Source organism: Magnolia sinica, chromosome 1 (assembly GCF_029962835.1).
Source record: "Magnolia sinica isolate HGM2019 chromosome 1, MsV1, whole genome shotgun sequence".
Lineage (NCBI taxonomy): Eukaryota > Viridiplantae > Streptophyta > Magnoliopsida > Magnoliales > Magnoliaceae > Magnolia > Magnolia sinica.
Window position 1 is genome coordinate 135,020,438 of NC_080573.1, and position 21,702 is coordinate 135,042,139.

General features: G+C 37.6%; 1 protein-coding gene and 1 long non-coding RNA gene across 4 annotated transcripts in view; both read right to left on the reverse strand.

Moving 5' to 3' along the window:
- The window catches only part of LOC131218967 (protein PIN-LIKES 3-like), a 55,159-nt gene extending 40,208 nt beyond the window's left edge, over positions 1-14,951 (reverse strand). The window contains exons 1-8 of one of the 3 annotated variants that reach the window (XM_058213900.1): positions 14,746-14,950; positions 13,582-13,751; positions 12,765-12,844; positions 11,577-11,701; positions 11,363-11,484; positions 10,791-11,027; positions 9,514-9,612; positions 8,812-8,912 (exon numbers count right to left, since the gene is read on the reverse strand). In XM_058213900.1, the coding sequence (XP_058069883.1) occupies positions 8,812-8,912; positions 9,514-9,612; positions 10,791-11,027; positions 11,363-11,484; positions 11,577-11,701; positions 12,765-12,844; positions 13,582-13,716 (899 nt within the window). In that variant the 5' untranslated portion in view covers positions 13,717-13,751; positions 14,746-14,950. Of the gene's footprint in view, positions 1-8,811; positions 8,913-9,513; positions 9,613-10,790; positions 11,028-11,362; positions 11,485-11,576; positions 11,702-12,764; positions 12,845-13,581; positions 13,755-14,745 lie in introns of all 3 variants that reach the window. The other 2 variants (XM_058213887.1, XM_058213910.1) reach the window with 2 other exon arrangements.
- A 1,323-nt stretch (positions 14,952-16,274) lies between these two features.
- LOC131220349 (uncharacterized) lies at positions 16,275-17,339 on the reverse strand. Its single transcript, XR_009158547.1, has 3 exons — positions 17,021-17,339; positions 16,687-16,820; positions 16,275-16,571 (listed from the first exon to the last, which is right to left on the reverse strand). It is a non-coding gene; the product is annotated as an uncharacterized LOC131220349 (long non-coding RNA).
- Positions 17,340-21,702: the final 4,363 nt, after the last annotated feature.

The following is a 21,702-nucleotide window of genomic DNA, read 5'->3' on the forward strand; positions in this document are numbered from 1 at the left end:
CACGCTATTCTAAGTCAAGGTCTTAACCTAAGGTTTAGATTACCTTGGTTTTAGAGTTTCACCCAAGGGTCTAGGTCTAGATTTAGACCTTGGGATTTGGACCCTAGTTAGTTGTACAAATAATTAAAGGGTTAATTTAATAGTTACGAGGTGCTTATTAACATTAATGATTCTTAATGATTCAATTAATATTAGCTAATATGGTAATCATAATCGTCATGATAAATGTTAATATAATAGCTACCAGGTACTTATTAATATTAATGATACAATTAGTATTAGCTAATCTGGTAATCATAATCGTTATGATAGTGACAACTAGTACAGTTCATTACCAATGGTAATATTTAAGGATGATAATTAAAATATTACTATTTAATAATTGTAATTATGTTTATAATATTTACCATCAGTGTAAATAGTCTACCAATGGCCGATCATATCTATATTAAAAATTATTATGATAATAGTAATAAGGGTGGTAGTTGTAAATCGGGCCTAGAGTTTGTCCATAGCTAAGGCCTGAATTGGGCCTCACACATGGGCCTATATACACTACAATGGGCCTGACACAACATGGGCCTATATACACTACAAGTGGGCCTCTTTAGGCAATGAGGCACACGGCCCAAAAATAAATGGACAGTGTTTGTAACACACATACATCATGGTAGACTTGGGACAAAAATCAAGTAAATATGTGGCTTATGTGGGCCGTATCATGCACAATACTTAGGAGGTTCATCCACCATTAGAGCATTCATAATCATTTGTTGGGCCCACCAACTTGTGGTTCACAAATCCAACCCATCCATTATGTGTGTCCCACTAGGTTAAGGGGTCAAACCAAGTTTCAGGTGCATCCAAATCTCAGATGGACCCCAGTAAGTGCTTTTATATGATTTAACATGCCTTCACAAGATTGTAGATGATGTGGACCACCTGAGCTCTATGTATGGCTGATTTTTGGGGGCACCCCATATATAAAGGGGACCCATCAAATGGACGGTGTTGATGTTCAACACACATCATGGTAGTGCCTGTGGTGGGGGCCATGGTCTTGGCCAAAATCTCTAAAGGAGGCAGCGTGCAGAGGACGTTGACAGCTACAACATCAAGTTTCACCATTTATTTATTTATTTTTTATTTTCTGGTGGTTTTTGATAGGTGGGGCCCACCTCAAGAGGATCTACTCCACTGGTTGGGTTCCAGGGCTCAGGACAGGTCCAATGAGTACAATATTGGATATGTTTTAACCTACCGAAATATCATAGCGGGCCCTAATGATTTACCACTATTAAATTAGTCTTTCTGCGGGTGTGGCCTACCAGAGAGTTGGGTTGGCTTCATTTTTTTGACTCAGTGCCTAAAATGAGCTGGAAAATGGGATGGACGGTGGAGATATAACATACATCTAGGTGGGGTCCCACTTCTAGCAAAATAGATGGACAGTGTTGAATAACACATACCTCAGTCAGACCCAACTTGGTAACGTCAATACAGCAGTCGTCCTGCTGCTTGGGCCACGGATGGGTGGCGTGGAATAAAATACATACATCATCCGGCCCACCCTGATGTTTGGTGAGGTGCGGCCCACCGATCAGGTGTCCCACTAGGCAGCGTGCAGCCCACCTGGTGTTTGAATAGGGCCTGTTTTAAGGCCTTCCTACAGGTAGTTTCACGGCCCAGCTGGGGCTGAACCCAGCGGGAACGGATTGGCTACTCCCCCGGACACCAGCCAATGGCTGGTGGTCGGTGCTATATGGGCGCTACCATGATGTATATATTTCATCCATGCTGTCCATCTATGTTTAGAGAACATTTTACAATATGAGACCAAAAATGAGTTATATCCCAATCTCACCTGGACCACATTACATGAAAAAGTGTTGAATAAGTGTCGACCATTAAAAACATTTTGGCAGCCATAAAAGCTTTGGATCAAGATGATTTTTTTTTTTCCCCCTTCATCTGGGCCTGTATGACCTAATCAACAGATTGGATATCAAATAAACAGTACAGTGGGCCTTAGGAGGATTTTAATGGTGGATATCCAATCACTATTGTTTTCGTGTGGTGTGGACTACCTGAGATTTATATACCTCTAATTTTTGGGATAAAGAATTAAAATGATCTTTAAAAATGGATGAACGGAATGGATGAAACACATACATCATGGTAGGGCCCACAGAGCACCGACCTTCAGCCACGGGGCTGGTGTCAGGGGGGAGTAGCCAATCCGTTTCCGAACCCAGCTTGCATTTCATACGGTATATGTCCTGTTTCCATTGCCTTACATGGCCCACCGAAAATCCGTTTTTTCCAGACCGCCTGGAGGCTGTTTGCAGCCGATTTTGCAGCTGCTATTTAGGCTGAAACCAGCTTCTTCCAAGTCTGAAAATCAGCCCTCGTATTTTCCATTCTCCGCTATTCTTTAGGCTGAGATTCAGTCCCCTGAACGGTCCGTTCGTGAGACTGCTCGAGCCTGGGTCGGAGGCCGACTTTCAGCCGGATACAAGACCCGGTGGTGGCCTAACTTCAGCCCAAACGTGGCCCATTCCTGGAGTATGCCGCCCACCTGGAGGTTGTGCTCGGCCTTAGCACAGCCCGATTTCCAGCCGCACTCAGCTATGTTCTCAGCCGTTTCTGTGTTGCCCCTTTCAGCTGTCTCTAGGTTGCTTTTCAAGTGGTCCTTGAGGCCTGAATATAGCTGGATTTAAAGTCCAAATGAGGCCGGTTCCCAGCCCATTTTCAAAGCTTGGCATAGGTCATTCCAGAGCTCAAATAGGGACCTGTGGGTCAGTTGCTTTTAAGGCTGATTCTCGGCTCCTTGTTGAGGCTACTCACAGGCCGTTTTTAGCCTCACGACAGAGCCTATTTTCAGGCCATGTTTGGCCTAAAGATGTGGTTTTCAACAGGGCCGGCTTCTATATGAAATGAAGAGGAGAACAGAAAAGAAAAGAAAAAAACAGAGGAAGAAAAAGGTTTTGGCCGAATCTGGGCTCCACTGTTTCTTTTCCCTTCCTCACTTTTCTCTCCCTTTATTTTCTCTCTGTGTGAAAATCAAGAGAGTAGTGGTGCCTACTTATAGGCAAAGCAAGGCAGGGCAAGGCAGCCACCGACGGCTGTGCCAGCTTCCTCCAACCTTTAAATGGAAAGCACCCTTACCTTACGTCCCTGCCTAGCCGTTTTTGGCCATGAAGAGACCCTCCCAGCTGTGCTCGAGGGAGGCTTGGGTCTACTGGTTAATGGGAGGGTTTGGCTTGCCATAGACGCCACCCGATCGTCCTCTCCTATGGATCTCAGCCGTTTATGAAGGGATTGAACGGCTGGGACCGTCCTCTCTAGTTCCTATGCAGGGGTCTAAGGCCCTATACCGTTTTGTTCAGTAGCCCATCACGAGGGAAATGGACGGTTTGGATCGTCCGAAAATTTCCCCAGATGGCCCACTTTGGGCTCCGAAGTTTATCAGTTTCAAAATTTTTAAATCGGGCGGGAGGAATCCGCACTTTTGCAATTGGGTATCGGTCAACGGCGTGTTGACCTTTTGGCTAAGTTTAGTGCACGTCGTGCACACTACTTATAAGGTGTACATGCACCATGTGAGGCCCTTTTTGTGTTGGAGGTGACTCATTCATTCCGTTCAGCCACTACATGGGTCCCATTAGGGCGTCCTGGGACACTTTGGACCGTTGATGAGGCCTAGGCCGGCCTTTGAACCCCTTTTGGGGCCATATTTGGTCCATATGTCGAAATCCGACGGTCAAATCGATTCCAATTCGATCATCAACGGTTAAAAGGTATTTAAGAATTTATTTTGGTGACTGGGACCACCCGTTCTATGATTTTAGAACATTAAATGTTTTTATTAGGTTTAGTTCAACATTTATTTTTATTATCATCATTACTATTATTATTATTATTATTATTATTATTATTTATTTCTTTTATATATTTTGTCATATATAATTTATATTATCACAAATTGTTAACATATATAAATTATATGAATATCAGTAAGCAGAGATCAATATATATATATATATATATATATATATATATATATAAATTATATGAATATCAGTAAGCAGAGATCAATATATATATATTATTTGTATACTATTTGTATGGTCATATATGTATTAGGTTTTAAATTTTATATAAGTCATTAAATTGTTTGAAATATGTTATTTTCCAAGTACATTTTATTTTTATGTATTACAAATTCTATAGTTTATAATTTATATTAATGATGTTGAAAGTATACTCATATAATATGGATTATAGTTACACATCATTTTAATATGAAACTTTAAACATTTATAAAATACATAAATAATCTTTCATAGTATATATATTTAGGTTGTTTTTTTTTTTTTTTGTATTTACATTAAATTAACTTAAATGGTAACACTCGAGTACTGGAAAGTACGGGTGTTACAAGGTTATCTTCTTAACTGATGTAAAGTGCATTCCAGCTCCTAGGGCCTTTGATGGATGGCTTTTAATGTTGCCTGGGAGCCCCGTCCTGCACACGTTGAGTATAAGTTGTTTGGTTGCTTTCCACTCACGTAGGGTTAAGTGGGAACACCCGTGTACCAGAGGTATGGGGTGTTATAGCATCCCCCATCCAACCATCCATTCATCTCATACAATCATCCAAACATCCATAAATTCATCTATCCAACCATTTCATCTATTTATATATTCAGTCATCTAAACATTTATCCATGCAACCATCCATCCATCCCATCCATCCACCGTTCAATCGATGATTGGAGGTTGATCTAATGGTCAAAAGCACTTTGTGTTGTATGATCATTGATTGGGAGGTTGATCTTTTGATTTTCGGTGACGTGTAACATTCGATTATTGATTGGAGACTTAATGAAGTGATGTACGATGATTTCTATGATTTGATAAAGGATTGGAAGTTAATCGGATGGTCAACAACACTTTCTATTGTTCGATTGTTGATTGGAGGTCGATCAAGTGATTGTCAATGTGCACCATTCCATCGTCAATAGGAGAATTGATCACAAGATTTATGTTGGTTTGTATCATTCAATCATTAAATGGAGGTTCATCAGATGTTCAACAACACTTTGTGTCATCCGATTGTTAATTAGGAAGTCGATCGAGCGATCATCAGTAATGCGCACTGTTCGATCATCGACCAGGAACTTATTGAGGCAATATACGTTGGTTTCTATTGTTTAATTGATGAGCACACAAACAGATAAAGGAAACCTATTCATAATAGTACACAGGCAGATAATTTACAATGTTATTGCAAATACTTTACTATGTCGCAATGAAATTATATTCATCGCAAAAAGTTTCAGTTGGTATTTGTTGCAACGAGTTAACCTAGTCGTCACTAAAACAAACTATTTGCAACAACTTTTATGTCGTTGCAAAAAATAATATTTTACGACGACACTCTATTCGTCGTATAAAGTGAACATTAGCGATGACAATTGAAATGCATGGCGAAACATCTTTCCTGCTATGTAATTTTTTTTAAAAAAAATCGGTGGAAAAAGTTTTTACGACGATAATTATAGCTCGTCGTAAAAACATTGACTATTTATGATGATTTAGAATGTTGTTGTAAATACTCTAACATTTCACAATGAAACTACATTCGTCGTAAATGGTTTTAGTTGGTATTTGTCGCAACGAGTTAACCTAGTCGTCTCTAAAATAAACTAGTTGCAACGACTTTTATGTCGTTGTAAAAAATAATGTTTTACAATGACGCTCAATTCGTCGCATAAAGTAAACATTAGCGATGACAATTGAAACACGTGGCGAAACGTCTTTCCCACCATTTAATTTTTCTGAAAAAAATTGGTGGGAAATGTTTTAGCAACAATAATTATAGCTCGTCGTAAAAACGTTGACTATTTGCAATGATTTATAATGTTATTGCAAATACTCTCGCTAAAATAAACTATTTGCAACGACTTTTGTGTCGTTGCAAAAAATACGATGACACTCGATTCGTTGTATAAACTGAACATTAGCAATGATAATTGAAATGTGTCACGAAAAGTTTTTCTCACCATGTAAAATGCCGGGAAAAATTGGTGAGAAAAGATTTTGCAACGACAATTGCAGCTCGTCGCAAAAACGTTGACTATTTACGATGATTTAAAATATTGTTGCAAATACTCTACCATTTCACAATGAAACTACATTCGTTGCAAAAAGTATAATTTAGTACTTTTTGCAATGAGTTTAATTAGTTATTGCAAAAAGAACTATGGAAAAAAGTCTAATGTTGTATTTTCGCAACGAGCTTAACCAGTCGTCACAAAAGCTACTGTTTACAATAACTGTTGTGTCGTCGCAAAAAACTTTTTTTTATATGAAAAATTTTCGCGACAAGTTTTGCAACGACAATTGAAGCTCGTCGCAAAAAAGTTAACTATTAGCAACGATTTGATTTGCCATCGTAAATAATCTATTTTTTGCGACGACTTGAAATGTCATTATAAAAAATTAACTTTTTGCGAGGAAATTAGACTCGTTGCTAAAAAAATTATTGCAAAAAGTCTAATTTGTTATAGTGGTATGAGTTGAGAGTAGTGCCTAATAAGACTCTTACCTTACATCTTGGGACATAAATGGCACCAAAGTCATTTAAATCCACACCGCTCATCTTAACCCTTGGATTAACGTGGTTATGCAATGTCTAACATGGCATCGATTTTCGATTTCGAAATTTTTAGCCAGTGACAACACCAAAATACATCTGGTATATCACTCCACATATGAAGCTTAACTGTCAGGGATCTCATACCTACATCCATCTAATCCGTTCATCTGATGCAAATATCTATGATTAAGTGACTTTACAAGATCAGTATACCTTTCACACCACATGAATTATAGATTTTAGGCATGATTTCCACTGCTTCATATGGTGAGACCCACCCGAGTTTTAGGGCGGCGTGATATTTGGAGTCAAAGCAAAACATTAATATTGCACCTGATGGACGGTGTGGATCTCATGACCGTGAAGTCGTTCGCCCCACGGAAGTTGTGCGCATGCTCATGCTCGACTCCCATTGTTTTACACGAATTATCATCACTAGAAAAATGTGTTGAAGTATCACCATAGCTTCTGACCAAAAAATAATGTTTTGTTGAGGCGAGTCATGCAGCTTTTATTAACTGACGGTACAGCTGGAAGATCTCGTTAGAACCGGAATATGGCAGTCATGTTTACACAATACACGTGGCAGGATGACCTAATAATCGGAACCGTCCATATAGTGGAACATGTCTTTGATCGCACATGTTTTAGAATTCACATCTATCCAACATAAATAGACATCACTTATTCCACAGTGAATTTCGACAGTCAACCATGTCTGTCTTCTACGGTTTCCTTGAAAAGCATTGATCTGACGTCTAATATGATCGGATAAATGTGCATTTTGAAACATTCACATTAATGGTAGTGGCAACTAGATGGACGGTCCCAAACGGTGCTGTACCATACCATGTATATGTAACTCGAAGATCGCTCTACCAAATCCCCGTTCAACAGGTTCTACCGTATGATACGTCACCCGTCGTTTGTCTTAATGCAACGAGGTGTGGTCAATTGCAATGTGGGGTCCATTTGCGACCAAAGCGCACAACACAGAATTTAAGGGGATTTATTGGTTACTCTGTCAGAGCATGACACTTGATACGCAGGCACACGTGGCATTCACTCAAAGGACGTGGATTGCATATTGAAACCACTCACTGGTGCTGGTTGGTGTGTGAGCCCAAAATGATGCATGTATTTTATCCCCACTATTCATCTATTTTGGTTCATTATTTTAAGACATGCGCAGCCTAAAAATAAGGTAAATTTGAATCTCAAGTGGATCATACTGATTTGGATAGACTACACGAGAAAACAGTAATAATCGAACGGTGGTTATTATAAACTTCTTAAGGTAATGTTTATTTGCCATCTCACGTATTGATTAGGTCACAAAGTTCTGAATGGAGGGAAAACACAAATATTAATTACATTCAAAACGGATTAGATATTGCACAGGCATCACAATGGGCCCCATAGAGCATTTGGTTTCATGGGTTCCATTTGAGGGTTCTAGGAAATTGGTGTCCATAGTTGGGATCGTGGCATGAAATGTGATTTTTCTATTGGAAATTTTAAATTTAAATACTAAAAGTCTTAACCGGTTTTAGCAATTGCTTAAGCCAGTTAATCTCAAACACTCGTTTAATCTTATAACTGGGATTCACAACTGAGGGAAGACGACATCATCATTATCATCACCATCAAAGCCTTATCTCAATTAATTGGGTCTGGCTACATGAATCCTGTTCCGCCATTCCACCCTATCTTGGAATGTCATATTGTTCAGATCATGTTGGAACTTGGAAGTAATGGCATAAGTTTGACAATGGCTGCCAACCTCACACAAAACTCCTTTATCTGGGCTTGGTACCGGCAATGAGAGCACAAAACTCCTACAAGTGCAATGTAATAGACTATTGAATAGGTTGATTACAATCAAGCACTATCTAACAGTCTATTACATAGGTTGATTACAATCAACGAGTTGATTGAGGCAAAACAATATCTGAATAAATTAAGTATACAGGAGACCACACAAAATCTTCTCACACCAATTTTCAAATTAGAAAAAAAATAATAATAATAATAAAGAAATAAAGAGAAAGGGGGTGGATGAATCTGTCAGTAGAGTGGGATAGTTAAAATGTGTAATTTATCTCTTCTAGTCATTTTAATCCGATAAAAATGTCAATGGTTCATACCCTAACAATGCAGCAGATGCTTGGATCACCCGAAGAGGAGCATTTTCACCAATGAGCAGCTTTCTGATTGGAGCAATCATTCCGATGAAAAACCCAATAATCTATACAAGGAAATAGATTGCAACTTAGTCTACAGACCACTATAAACTATACATAATTAGCAAAATTTCATCTCAGTTCAAACTCAAGTTCTCTAAATATATGGCACCATTCAAGATATAAATGACGCATAAGCTAGTAAAAATGGCGTTCAGATTGATCCACCAATTTACATGTAGTACAAAATTTCAAGCATAAACATCTCCCAGTAACATAATAATGAAAGGTGGAAATCATGGTTGACATGGGTATGATACAACTATGTTGATTCGTGGGTGTAGATTTTGCACTTAAAACTGAAGTTTCAAAAACAGGACATGTTATACATTTTTCAAGCATTCATGTAAAATAGATGGATGTAACATTTACATTTGTTCTATTTCTTGTAAAGAGTAACTTGACAATTAGTAGTGGAAAAGGTTCTGCTTTAAGCATTCTCTAAATTGAGTAATTTCCTAGGTCAATGTACTGATACATTTGACATTAAAAAAAACAGGTTTTTGTGAAGAATCTTTCTAGATGGAAAGAAATTCTTCACGACTCAGGCCTATGTCAATGGTGTAAGAATAACTTCTGGTGAAAAAGTAAGCATGGCAAGCATACCACTCCGATGGTCGAAGGTGCCAATAACTTCTTCAAGTTGACTTTTCCTGAAATCGTCTTTAAAATTTGTTTAAGCTGAGCTGGAACCGGAACTGGTACCTTGAAGAAAAAAACATGGAAAGGTTAATATGGAGAATTAGTTTGGGCTTAACGATACTTTCCATGACAATCAGATGTCGTAATCCAGTATTACTTGTGATGAATGAATGAGCCTTCGTAGACTAGATATGCTAACTCCAACACAAGTCAAACAATTGAATGTAGTTCATTAAATTCCATCACAACATTGTGCTCAATGGATGGACATAGACAAACAAGAAGATATCATACCAAGGTTCGGAGTACACTTCATTTTCTTCATGTGTTTCAACCAAAACCAGATATAAATTGAGGAGGAATTATATGATCCTCAATCCAAGGATATCTACTAGTGGGGCCCACCATCAGTCTGTTGGACCCATAATAGATGGACTAAGCATTGAAAATCTCCTTGATAGGACAATCCTAACATTCAAGATTATGGCCTGCAAGAAGATAGTCAAGAATAGATGCAATGAGGGTCCACATTCAACTGAAAGGCCCCAAGTTTGGTGGCTAGGATCTTCAAGTCTGGAAGACTTTCATAGCAAGGTCCACCAATGGTGGGGCTCATCAGAATAATGGTCTAGATCATGGAACTGGACCCCACTCAAATTTTTTAAAAAAAATTTTTTAAAAAAAAGAAAAAAAAGAAAAAAGAAAAATTGTCCTGGGCTTGAGGATCATGGCATATAATTAATTCCCATCAAAATGCCTAATGAGAAACACCCAAATGCATCTTTAAATCAATGGTGACAGATAGACTTTGCATCCATTTGTGAAGCATGTGGTTGCACTCTGTCAATGGAAAGGACCGCTTCCTATTTTTATTGGAGTTGGTTCTTGAATGCTTTTATACGACTTGGATTCTAGGATTTACACTTGGATAACCTCAATCAGCTAAGGCTGACCAAAGGCATTAATTGATCAGGATAAGGCAATATTATACCACTGCCACATATCATCAGAGGCAAACATGCAATAAAATGTAAAGGTCTTGGAACATTTATTCACCACAGAATGCATGAAATTGAAGAAAAACATAAGAGGATAGATAGTCAAATAAGTAACAGAGGATATTGACAAAAAAAAAATCTATAATTTCTTATATTGAGTGTTAAGCAAATAACCATCTTGTAGGCAATTGAAATTAATCAAAACTGAACATTTGAATTTTAAATAGAAAGCAAGAGACTAACCATCGGTTTTCCGTTTAACTCCTCGGTTCTAGTGGAAGGCGGTTCACGTTGATCTTCTAAATGCTCACACATAGTGGGATTCTGGGTTGAAATTGGCTCCCCTGGGCGTGCCTTTGATCTTTCTTCAGGCAGATTTGTACTAGCCATGACACCATTCACTATGCCTGACTTGTCGCTCCAACTCGAAGATATTCGTACCACATTGTAGACATAAGACCACAGAAAGATGGATCCTATCTAAAGCATTGCAATAAGCAAGAAACAAGAATCAAAATCACTTCTTTATGATATCCTTTCAAGTCATTAGGTATGTCCTCATGGGTAAATGACTGATATTTACTATCACCCATCTGTTAATGATGCCCAGTACAAGTGACTGTGGTGCCCGAATGGATGCATTATCTGAGCTGTTCATTAGACCTGCTTAATGAGTCACCTGGACTCACACACATGTCCCACGTTGGCATGTGTGGGGCACTTGCAAGTAGTATAATTCACTACTTAATGCTAATTACTAAGAAAGTGCAGAAACTTTAGAATGCAAAGGAAGCTATTTGAAAAGTTCATCTTACAGCCATAGACAGTGAAGCGTATGCGAGTCCATATTTATTGCAGAGATCTTGAGCTCCAAATGGATTTCCTTTCTCTTTACAGATAGCTGGGACTATAATAATGAGCATATTCCCCAGATTTCCTGTTTGTGAAACCAAAGCAACGAGAGATCATTTTCCACATTGATCAGATCAGTGAAAGAAACGCCAGTAAAAGTATGATGATGATACTTACCACCAGCACAACAGCCCAAAACGAGCCCCCTCAAACGGGAAGGAGGTTTTATAATTTGGATGACAACCCACCCAAGTACTGTGCCAATTATGAAAGTAAGAAGGATATTTAATGGCATGAACCATCTGTACATTTAACAAGGAGCATCTGGTTAAAAAAAATAACAACTCTTGTCAAGTGAAAATACTACAAGGATTTTGGTCAATGATGGAACAAGAAAAAACCATCATTTTCTGGTGAGTCTTAACAAATAAGCAACAAATGGAGCTTGCTGGCATTGCTTGTGAGCAATGATGGGGGTGGTGTGTTTCCATCTTATCAGTGGGTGTGTATGTATGTAGGTAGTCCCTTGGACTGCCACAAATTTTAAATATTAATAAATAGAGATGGGGGACCCAAAACTCTAACCTAATTCATAACTTGGTATCAGAGCATTAGGCTCTCCCATACATAGAAGAACACCCACAAGAGAAGAAAGAAGATGCCTCTCTCCCTCCCTCTTTGTGAGAAATTAGTCATGGGTGTTATCTATACGCCTCACTTGTCATCTAAGGACCAACTGGCCAATATGGTTACCAAAGCCATTTTTGGTTCCCATCTTTATGAAATTATATCCAAGCTGCATCTCTAGCATTATGCATGGGAATCATCTCAGGGGATCATAATTGTTGATCTAGTGGGCCAACGTGTTAAAATGAAACAACCCAAGATTACTGACTGACAGACTTTCTTAGCTATTGCATCATGGGCATGCAAACGCGTGGTTTAGAAGTTTTTTATCAGAAAAGAGTAACGGTCGAAATCGAACATCTAGGATTGTCCAATAACAGCAATTTTGGGGACCATGACCAATGTATTTGATCACCCTATGATGATTGTGATGTTTACAATGGAGTTGTTATCATTTTCCCAAGCATGCATGTTACATATTTAAGATAAATTCAGATCTTTTCTCACTGGTGAAAAATGCTAATAGAAAACCTTAAGTTATATAAAAAAAATAAAAAATAAAAAATAAATAAAAACAAGAGGACTAATTCAACTGAATAGAATCAGGTGAATTCCAAGGATTATCTAGTAATCTGAATTTTTTCATGGAACAGAATGCAAGTTCAGAAAACAAAATCTTCATTTCCCTCCACCTGTCCTGCACGCAACAAAGAAACGGAAAAAGAACAAGAAACTCACAACGAAACCATGCTTTTGAGTGTGATAGTTTTAGATAGATTGATGTACACGAAGCATGGATTGAATACATAAAACACCACCTGTTCATGAACAGATTGCACCGATTAGTCTAGCCAAAAGAATGCCTGTGTAGACACAAAATTCACAAAAATAAAGAATTAAGAAATATTACTACAAAAACAGCAAATGATAAGAAAGCAGAACGGGCAATTTCTCGATTTTCCATTTGAAATTAAATATTAAATTTCAAGTAAAAAAAAAAAAAAGAAAAGAATTTCTATTGAGAATGAGATGGGTGAGTTGATTTTGAACATTCAGTTTAATCACAAGGATTTGATTTTTAAAAAAGGATTTTTTTCTACTATGCATAATGGACAAGAAGCCCAATTGCAACTGTGTTCCTTTCAAGTCCCACTTACAGGCAGAGTTTGGTTGCCCAAATATCATGAAGTTTCATGCTTAATCAGTCCAATTTGGTGCAAGATTTCATGATATTTCATGAAATTTGGTGCAACCAATCACACCCAAAAGGGATTTATAGTATATTTATCCTTCGTTAATTTTGTTTGCTGTCTGATTCTTGGGCATGTACCATGGGCCTATCCTAAAATAATTTCCCCTGAATTGTTAGGTAACAAATTCAATCAAACTCAATTAAGTTCAAAATTCAATCATGTCCGGAAGTCCACAAATTGATTTTGTTCTATTGGAAGTTTGTTAATTGAGTCTATGCGTATGAACAACACAAACAGATCATGTATCCAAAACAGTAGTTAGTTACAAAAGCACATGCTCGCAAAACCACAATCAAACTCACATTGTTCAAATGTTTCCTAGCATCTCCACCTAAGATACCGACACGCTTCGTTGCAAGATATGACCCAACGCCAGTCACAATAAGAAGTTTCAGAACTGGCATAGCCGCGGAAATAAAAAGATTTCTGAGCCCCATATCCAAATCTCCTTCAAATTCTCAAACTCTTCCTTCTTCTGCCAAAACATCTCATGTATAAATTTGAAATTGAACATGAGCACAAAAATCAAACAGAAATGGTTTTTTCCATTAAAGTTTCCTAATATGAAAATTCATGGTCACAAGAACAAAAGTGCAATACTGACTTCTTTGATTGAAAACATCCAACAAGCCTGCACACATGAAAAAAATCTTAAAATTTGTCTCCTCCTCTTCCTTGCTCATTCCAATTAAAAAACTCATCTAAGCTTCTTTCATTATAAAATCTCTTCTTAAGAAATTCAAATTTAGAACTCAGGAGGTTGCCAATATAATAATTTCAGTAAGAAGGAGAAAACAGGACGATGGTAACCATACAAAAATATCATTGAAAATCTCCTATGATACTTCTCTCTTGTTCAAAGAAAAACATTCATAACAACTTCTTCCCATTCAAAGTCAATGTAAAATTCATAACACTAGATGGGTTTCATTATCAATGCTAAAAAAAATCATTGTGTATTGCCACAAGACATGATACATCAACAAACATACTATACTTTGGTTGACTTTTCATATTGGCCTTTTTAAAAAAATATATATATAAAAATCCAGAAAAACATGAAAAGATCAGGATATGATTTAAAACCCATTTAAAATGTATATTAAAATTTATTTCATCAATGAAAACATAGAATCTAAATCAAGATATCATTTGAAAGTTATCAAATAGATATAAAAGGGTGAAAAAAGACTACCCAGATACTTCTCACATTCAACAATTACTTCATATGGCTGATACAAATACATTTTTGAAAGACCTATTTCGCCAAACATCGTCACTTATGAAATTAAGCACATTCAAATCAACTCTACCATTCAAAATCCAACACAACGGTTTGAAATTTGAACTTTCTTTTTCATTAAATTATCAAAATGGTTTTTTGTTTTCCTTTTTTCTTTTGATTGAGCATCCACCTTTGAGAAATAATAATTAAAGGTAGAGCATGAGAAGAAGACGAAACGAACCTGCTTGCAGTTCCCGCCAAAGAGCTCTCATAGAAATCCCAAACACTCCGATATTAAAACTCAGTTACACTTCCACAACAAGGACTATATATATTTATAAATCGAAAATTTCAAAAAGATAACCATGTCTTCTTGCAGCCGTAGAAAATCGGCCACCATTTAAAACGACTGGCAGTTGCAGTAAAAGCGCAACTCAGATCCATGCTAGTATGCCAACAGTTCTCCCCTCGTTGAGGCGCGTGTGACAAATATAGCCGACATTTTGAAAATCTCGCGATAATTTTCAAATCTCCGATGATTTTAAATATATCGCATTTTATTCGCGATATTAACTCGAAAATGGTAAAACCATTTTACGGCCAGTCTGGGTGCATGAAATAAAGCGGTTTACGTGGGATGAAATTCCTCGTGAGGGATGCATTTATGACGTGCGGTGAGTCGTCGGGTACCAAGGTGTACTCCATTATACCATTCCTAGCCCGGGCCTGTTTGGGTTCCGTGGGATTGCAACCATCCCGCGAGTTATTGACACATGCTGATAGTCGGTGGGATTCAATTGGATATCGGAAACGGACGCTACCCAAGACGCTACCCCTGGCCCTGGCCACTGTACACACTATAAGGCTGGTACGTGGGACCCACGGTAAGAAGATGCATGCACCTCCCTCTACATTAGGCAAATATGTATGTTAATCCAGACCATTGATCAGGTGGGCCATGCATAATTTTGATGTATGTAATAATCCAACCGATTGGACAACTCCCACCGTTCATTTGTTGTGATTTTTTGTGGTTGAATGTGGACCGTGGGTTTACTCTGATCAGCTAACTGTTTCATATACCGGCTGCTGGACGGAGAACTAATACAGCCTAATCCCCTTCCTTTTGGATGTAGTATACATCTATATAATAGCCCACCAGATCAGCATGTGATTGGCTTAAGCCGCGTCTCTATTACATGTGAGTGCAATCCAATCATCCATTACATACGCATACGAATTAGGCAAAGATCCCAAAAATCCATGATCCATAACCAAGGTGGGCCTCAACAAAGTGAAATTGTGGGTAAATCAACCGTGCAAACTTCCAAATAAGATGTGAGGCTAGCTTCCAAAATTTAGGTGTGCCACGGTACCTGAATATATAAGTTTTAGGCTTTCTCTGTGTGTCCCACCTAAGGTTTTTATAGGGATGATTCTCGGGATTCACTGTTCTCATGTGAAGGCTGGCCTGATGCACGGTTTGGATTTTACATACACATCACAGAATATATGCACTCAGGCACACAATCCCATACACACAAGGTTTTTTTTTAATACAAGAGTGGGAGTTTCTTGTTTGTACAGCATTTTTCTACACATGGGTCCCATGGCCGGTTGATCTAAGCCATTGATTTGATGGCCCATCATTGATGGATCTTTCTCAAAAAAAAAAAAAAAGTCACTTCCTCAACTCTAACCACCCACATCGTATCTAGATCTTTCCATACTTGGGTTTTTGTTTTTATTTATTGTCAGTTCAATTAGTTATAGAAAAGTGCCAAAGATACCTGATGTGTGGGGAAATGTAGGTTAACATGTGTCCAAAATATTCAAATATACTACATTCATTATAATGACGCTACCACTAAGGTAGTAAGCCGCACTCAACAATTAAGTTACATGCAACAAACACATCAAATCAGAATAAACATCACGCAAATATCGTCTGTCTTTTGTCATGATCCTCCAATCTCCCTTACAAGACGACCACATTGTCAGGATGTGTGATAGATCGGAAAGATAGAGCCACCATACGGACCGTGAACCAGGGACATGAATCATTGCCTGCGAAAGCAAAACAAAATGAAAATTGAATTCCTGTCTCATTTTCATGCACTTTGTAATCATATATAAGAAAAAACATAAAACGAGAAGATCCGTGCCATTCTATAGAACTTACACAAGCCGATGGAATCAAGTCTCGGACATGGAGTCCGGCCTGCATGGTTATTTAGTGCGTGACCTTATTGTAGAAGGAGGTTGTCAACAAGGGCATTCATGGATAAACTGTTTAGTAAATCAATTACGACCCGACTACAAAAAAAATGTACTTTGCAATTAATGCAAATTAGACCTCAAGAAGGAGATAATCCGGTGACGGATGAAAGCATTGTACATCAACCTAGAGAAACGCAATGCATATCCTTCTACTAGGTCTGACTACTGCCTATACATGTCCGAATGATGTCAGTATGTGATGACCTGTAATGTCAATGGGAAATGGAAATTCATACCAATGTAAGACACGATACTCCAATCATCCGGTAGTTACCCTCCATGATAAATCTTGCCTACACATGCGTTCACGAAAGAAATAGAGTTATACATTAATCTGATCACAAATTGAACACATCATACCTGGCCCTTGGGAAGTTGTGTTTGGGTGTCAGGATGGAATGCGGTGAACGCCATACTCATGGGAATAAAAAGGGACAACAGTTATAAGATTTTAATGCATGTTGGAAATGAAAATACATGTTACATTCAGCTGGAATGTCACAGTACTATTAAATACAGGTAGATCGAGAGATAATTAAAATGTATTCATATCCTGCAATTATACATGCCATTGAAAAAGCGTACTGGAACAAAATATTTAATGTCTACCAAAATCAGAGTGAGAATAAGTGTTGAAACATTGAAACTACAGCATTAATCTTAAATTTATTTGATAATTTACCATAATGCATGGTCACATTAAAGGTGGGCCTACACAATGCACGGTTACATCATTAAAGGTGGCCCCACATGATGGATACACCACATCAAAGTGTGGCCCCACATGATGAATACACCACATCAAAGTGTGGCCCCACATGATGAACGGCTCATATCAAAGGTGGGACCCATATGATGGATGGTGGACATTAAAGGTGGAACCACATGGTAGAATGTTGACGTCAAAAGTGGGCCCACATGATGAACGACCCATATTGAAAGTTGGACACCATATGATGGACGGTCCACAATAAAGGTTGGACCACATGATGAATGGTGAACATCAAAGGTGGGTCTCACATGATGGATGGCCCACATTAAAATGTAGTCCCGCATGATCGATGGGCCACATCAAAATGTGGCCCTGTATGATGGACTATCTACATCAAGTGGGCTAGAAATGATGGACGATCCATACCAAAGGTGGGATCCACATGATATATGGTGGACATCAAAAGTGGGCCTGCATGATAACTGACCCATGTTAAAGCCCCCCACATGATGAATGGTACACATCAAGGTGGGCCCACATAATGCACAATTCACATCAAAGGTGGGCCCCACTTGATGGATGACCCACATCAAAGTGTGGCCTAACTTGATGGACCATGCACATTAAATGGGCCCCACTTGATGGACAATCCACATCAAAGTTGGGACCCACATAATGGATGATGGATATCAAAAGTGGGCCCATATGGTGGACGGTTGACATCAAAGGTGGGCCCACATGATGAATTACTTGTGTTGAAGGTAGAGCCCATATAATGAATGGTCCACATCAAGGTAGCCCACATAATGGATGATTGGGCCTCACATGATGGATGACCCACATCAAATTGCGGCCCCTTATGATGGACAGTCCACATCAAATGGGCTGCACCTAATGGACGGTCCACATCTAAGGTCTCGCATGATAGACAACCCATGTCCAAAGTGGCCCAACATGATGGATGATTCACATAGAAGGTGCGCCCTAGACGATGGATGGTGGACATCAAAAGTGGGCCCCACATGATGGATAACCCACTTCGAAGGTGGAGCCCACATGATAGATGACCCACATCAAGGTGGGCCCCGCATAATGATAGTCCATGTCAAAGATCAACCCCTAGTGATGAATGGTCCACATCCAAGACAAGCCTTGCATTAAAAATTTTCTCAAACATGCTTATTTCATATAACAGCCTTTTTTCTTTTTTCCTCGGGCTTTTCCATATAACTATCTACCTTTAAAGCCATCGACATATAATCACTCGATTTTAAAATATTAAATTAGTAAGCTTATGCTTCCTAAATGTAGAAAAATAGCCGCCTCTTGGATTTTGATTGTTAATTATTAATATAAAAAACACGGTTAAACTGTGAAAAACACATATTTGCCCTCACCCTTTGGTATTTATAGTTATACCTTGTTATAATGGGGTGGGCATGTGGAAGATTGGATGGGCTAGCTTTATATATGCATGTGATCGACATCGTCCATCCATTATGTCAGCTCATATTAGGCCATCGGGCTAAAAAATGAGTCGGATCTAAATAGCATGTGGATCCACTATAAAGCAAAACAATGTTGATTACATGCCCACTATTTGAAACTTTTTGGGGGCTAATAAAAGTTTTGGATCAAGCTAATATTTATGTTTTCCCTTCATTTAGATCTATGCGACCTTATGAATTGTAATAACCCTAAATTTTGGTGCACTAAAAAGTAAAATAAATAGTTAAATATTTTATTTTTAATTATAAAGCAAAAATAAGTCAATAATTGAGTTCGTAGAGACACTTTTAGTTGAGAGAGAGGTTGAGGAATCGACTTTAATAAAACAAATAGGAAACCCTAGAAAAGGGAGAGAGGAGATTCTACGGGGGCTTGATCAGGGAATTTTCAACCCTTGATCTTTTTAATTTTTTATTATGTTGTTAATTTCTTCTTAATCTATACAATGGATGATGTGGATCATCCACACGATCATTGTATAGGTGCATAGAGAAAATTTTAATAAAATGATACTTTATGATTTTAGATCTGGTCAGTAATATTTTATGAATAAATTTAATGGATAAAATCTAACTATGTTAAGATAGATCTGAATGGGTCATTTGATCCTAAGCACCAAATGATAATAGTGCCTTGAATTTCATATCGATCTGATCAATGGATGGGTCATTTTATCAGATTTAATCATAAGAACTATTTATGCCTTAGATCTATAATGGTGATCAGACAGATCAGATCAGATCCCCGATATGTATACTCATTCTAGAATAAATATAAATTGTGGTCCAGATAATCTGGGTAGATCTGACCATTTGATGGGCCACAAGGATAAAAGGTAGGATTGTACTTATGATACTTTGAATCATTCTTTTTATTTGAAAAATATAAATGGTCTGGATATACGCAAACTACTGACCTATTATCAATTTAAAATTTTGTGATATCGATGGATAGCTTAGATTTGTCCCATATGATCAGTGGATCATCAGATGTATCACATTCGATCCACACTATCCATCAAATTAGCGAGGTTGAATTATGTTAGAACCATAATTATTAGGTCAATCTGACCATCAGGTGGACCGTGTCGATTAAATGGTATTTGTTAAAAGGAAAAGTATTTAAAATATCATGTGGCCTATTAAGGTTTTAGATCAAACTAATTATTTGGCCCTACTTAAACCATTCCTTAATATGTCATTAATTGGTTAGGATCTAACCGATGAATTTAAAGTGTATTCTAGATCTTAAATAGGAAAAATCTCAAAACTTTTATTCATCTCTAAAATACGGAGTAGAATTTCAGAGTTTGTTAATTTGACACGTAGGATTATTGATTAAAACAGACAGAGAGATCCTAACCATATTTGACAAATCATACACTCTATCGGTTCGACTCGGTCCTACCGATGGAGGATAAAAACATACTACTTATACTCCGAATTTAAGAACTTTGATGAATTGAGTCATTTGATTTTTTTATTAATTATAATTGTTAGGTTATTTGAAATGTAATAAAAAAATGGTAGGGACCACTTTGATTAATCAAGTAGGCCGCATGAAATGGTTGTGATTACATACCTTGTATCAAGGGTTGGATCTAAAGAGATCCAGATTTGTGAATATTGTGGACCCTGTCATGTCCTCGATCAATCAAAGTTGGATCTTATCATATAAATTCATATAAATTAGAATAATGGTTCTATGTACATTTGTATTTTAGGAAATTTGAAACTATCATATTTCGATTATTCGAAAAACAATTCATCATCGCCAAACCATTAGGTAAGTGATCCCAACATGTTTTCTATCCATCGTTATTAAAATAGACATCTCATTCTTTTGATGATTGTGATCTTTTGTATGGAATGTTTTTTAAATTCATTGATAATTGAAATGCCATATGTTGTTATGTGTATATATTTGTCAACTGTTAATACCATGCACAAATCATTCTCGTCATGCATCCATGTCATGCATCGCAAACTGTGCTGAATACTTGTGGGCATTCCCTGAATGACCTGTAGGTACTTAAGTACTGGGTGACTTAGGGACCATTCCTAGATGCTCACATTATATGAAAGCCTACCAAGATGGTAGAAGCCTACTCCAAAAAGGGAAGATGCGGGTCAATGGAATCCAACTCAAGCAAATGAATTGATCAACCCACTTGATGCATTCATGCATCCATGCATCTCATAGCATTCATGCATTTATATTTTAATTATAACGTGCATGAACCATGATGGGTTCACTCACTGGACCTAGCCAGCTAACGTTTTATTGATGGAAAAACCGTATAGATTTAGTGGACGATAAAATTGTTGCTCAAGTTTCAGGACAGGAAGGTAAACCAGTGGACAATTCTTAAGGGCTCTGGCTCTATCTTGATGAAGACGAATTGAATATGTTAAATCATTAACATATCTAGTTGAAATCATATTATTCCTTTAATTACATCTTTGAATAATTTTTAGTTAAGTAACTGAAAGTTATGACTAGTTAACTCTTTTAGTTAATGGTTTAATAAAGCCCCAAATGGGTGGGTGGTGGTATTGTGATTAACTTTTATGAATGTTATTAATATGTGGATTAAATGCCCATAAATAATCATGATGATGGATATATGTGTGTGTGATTGAATTAAATGAGTATGAGATGTTTTGTTTAAGTTTTGAGTTTGAAAACTTAGTGTAC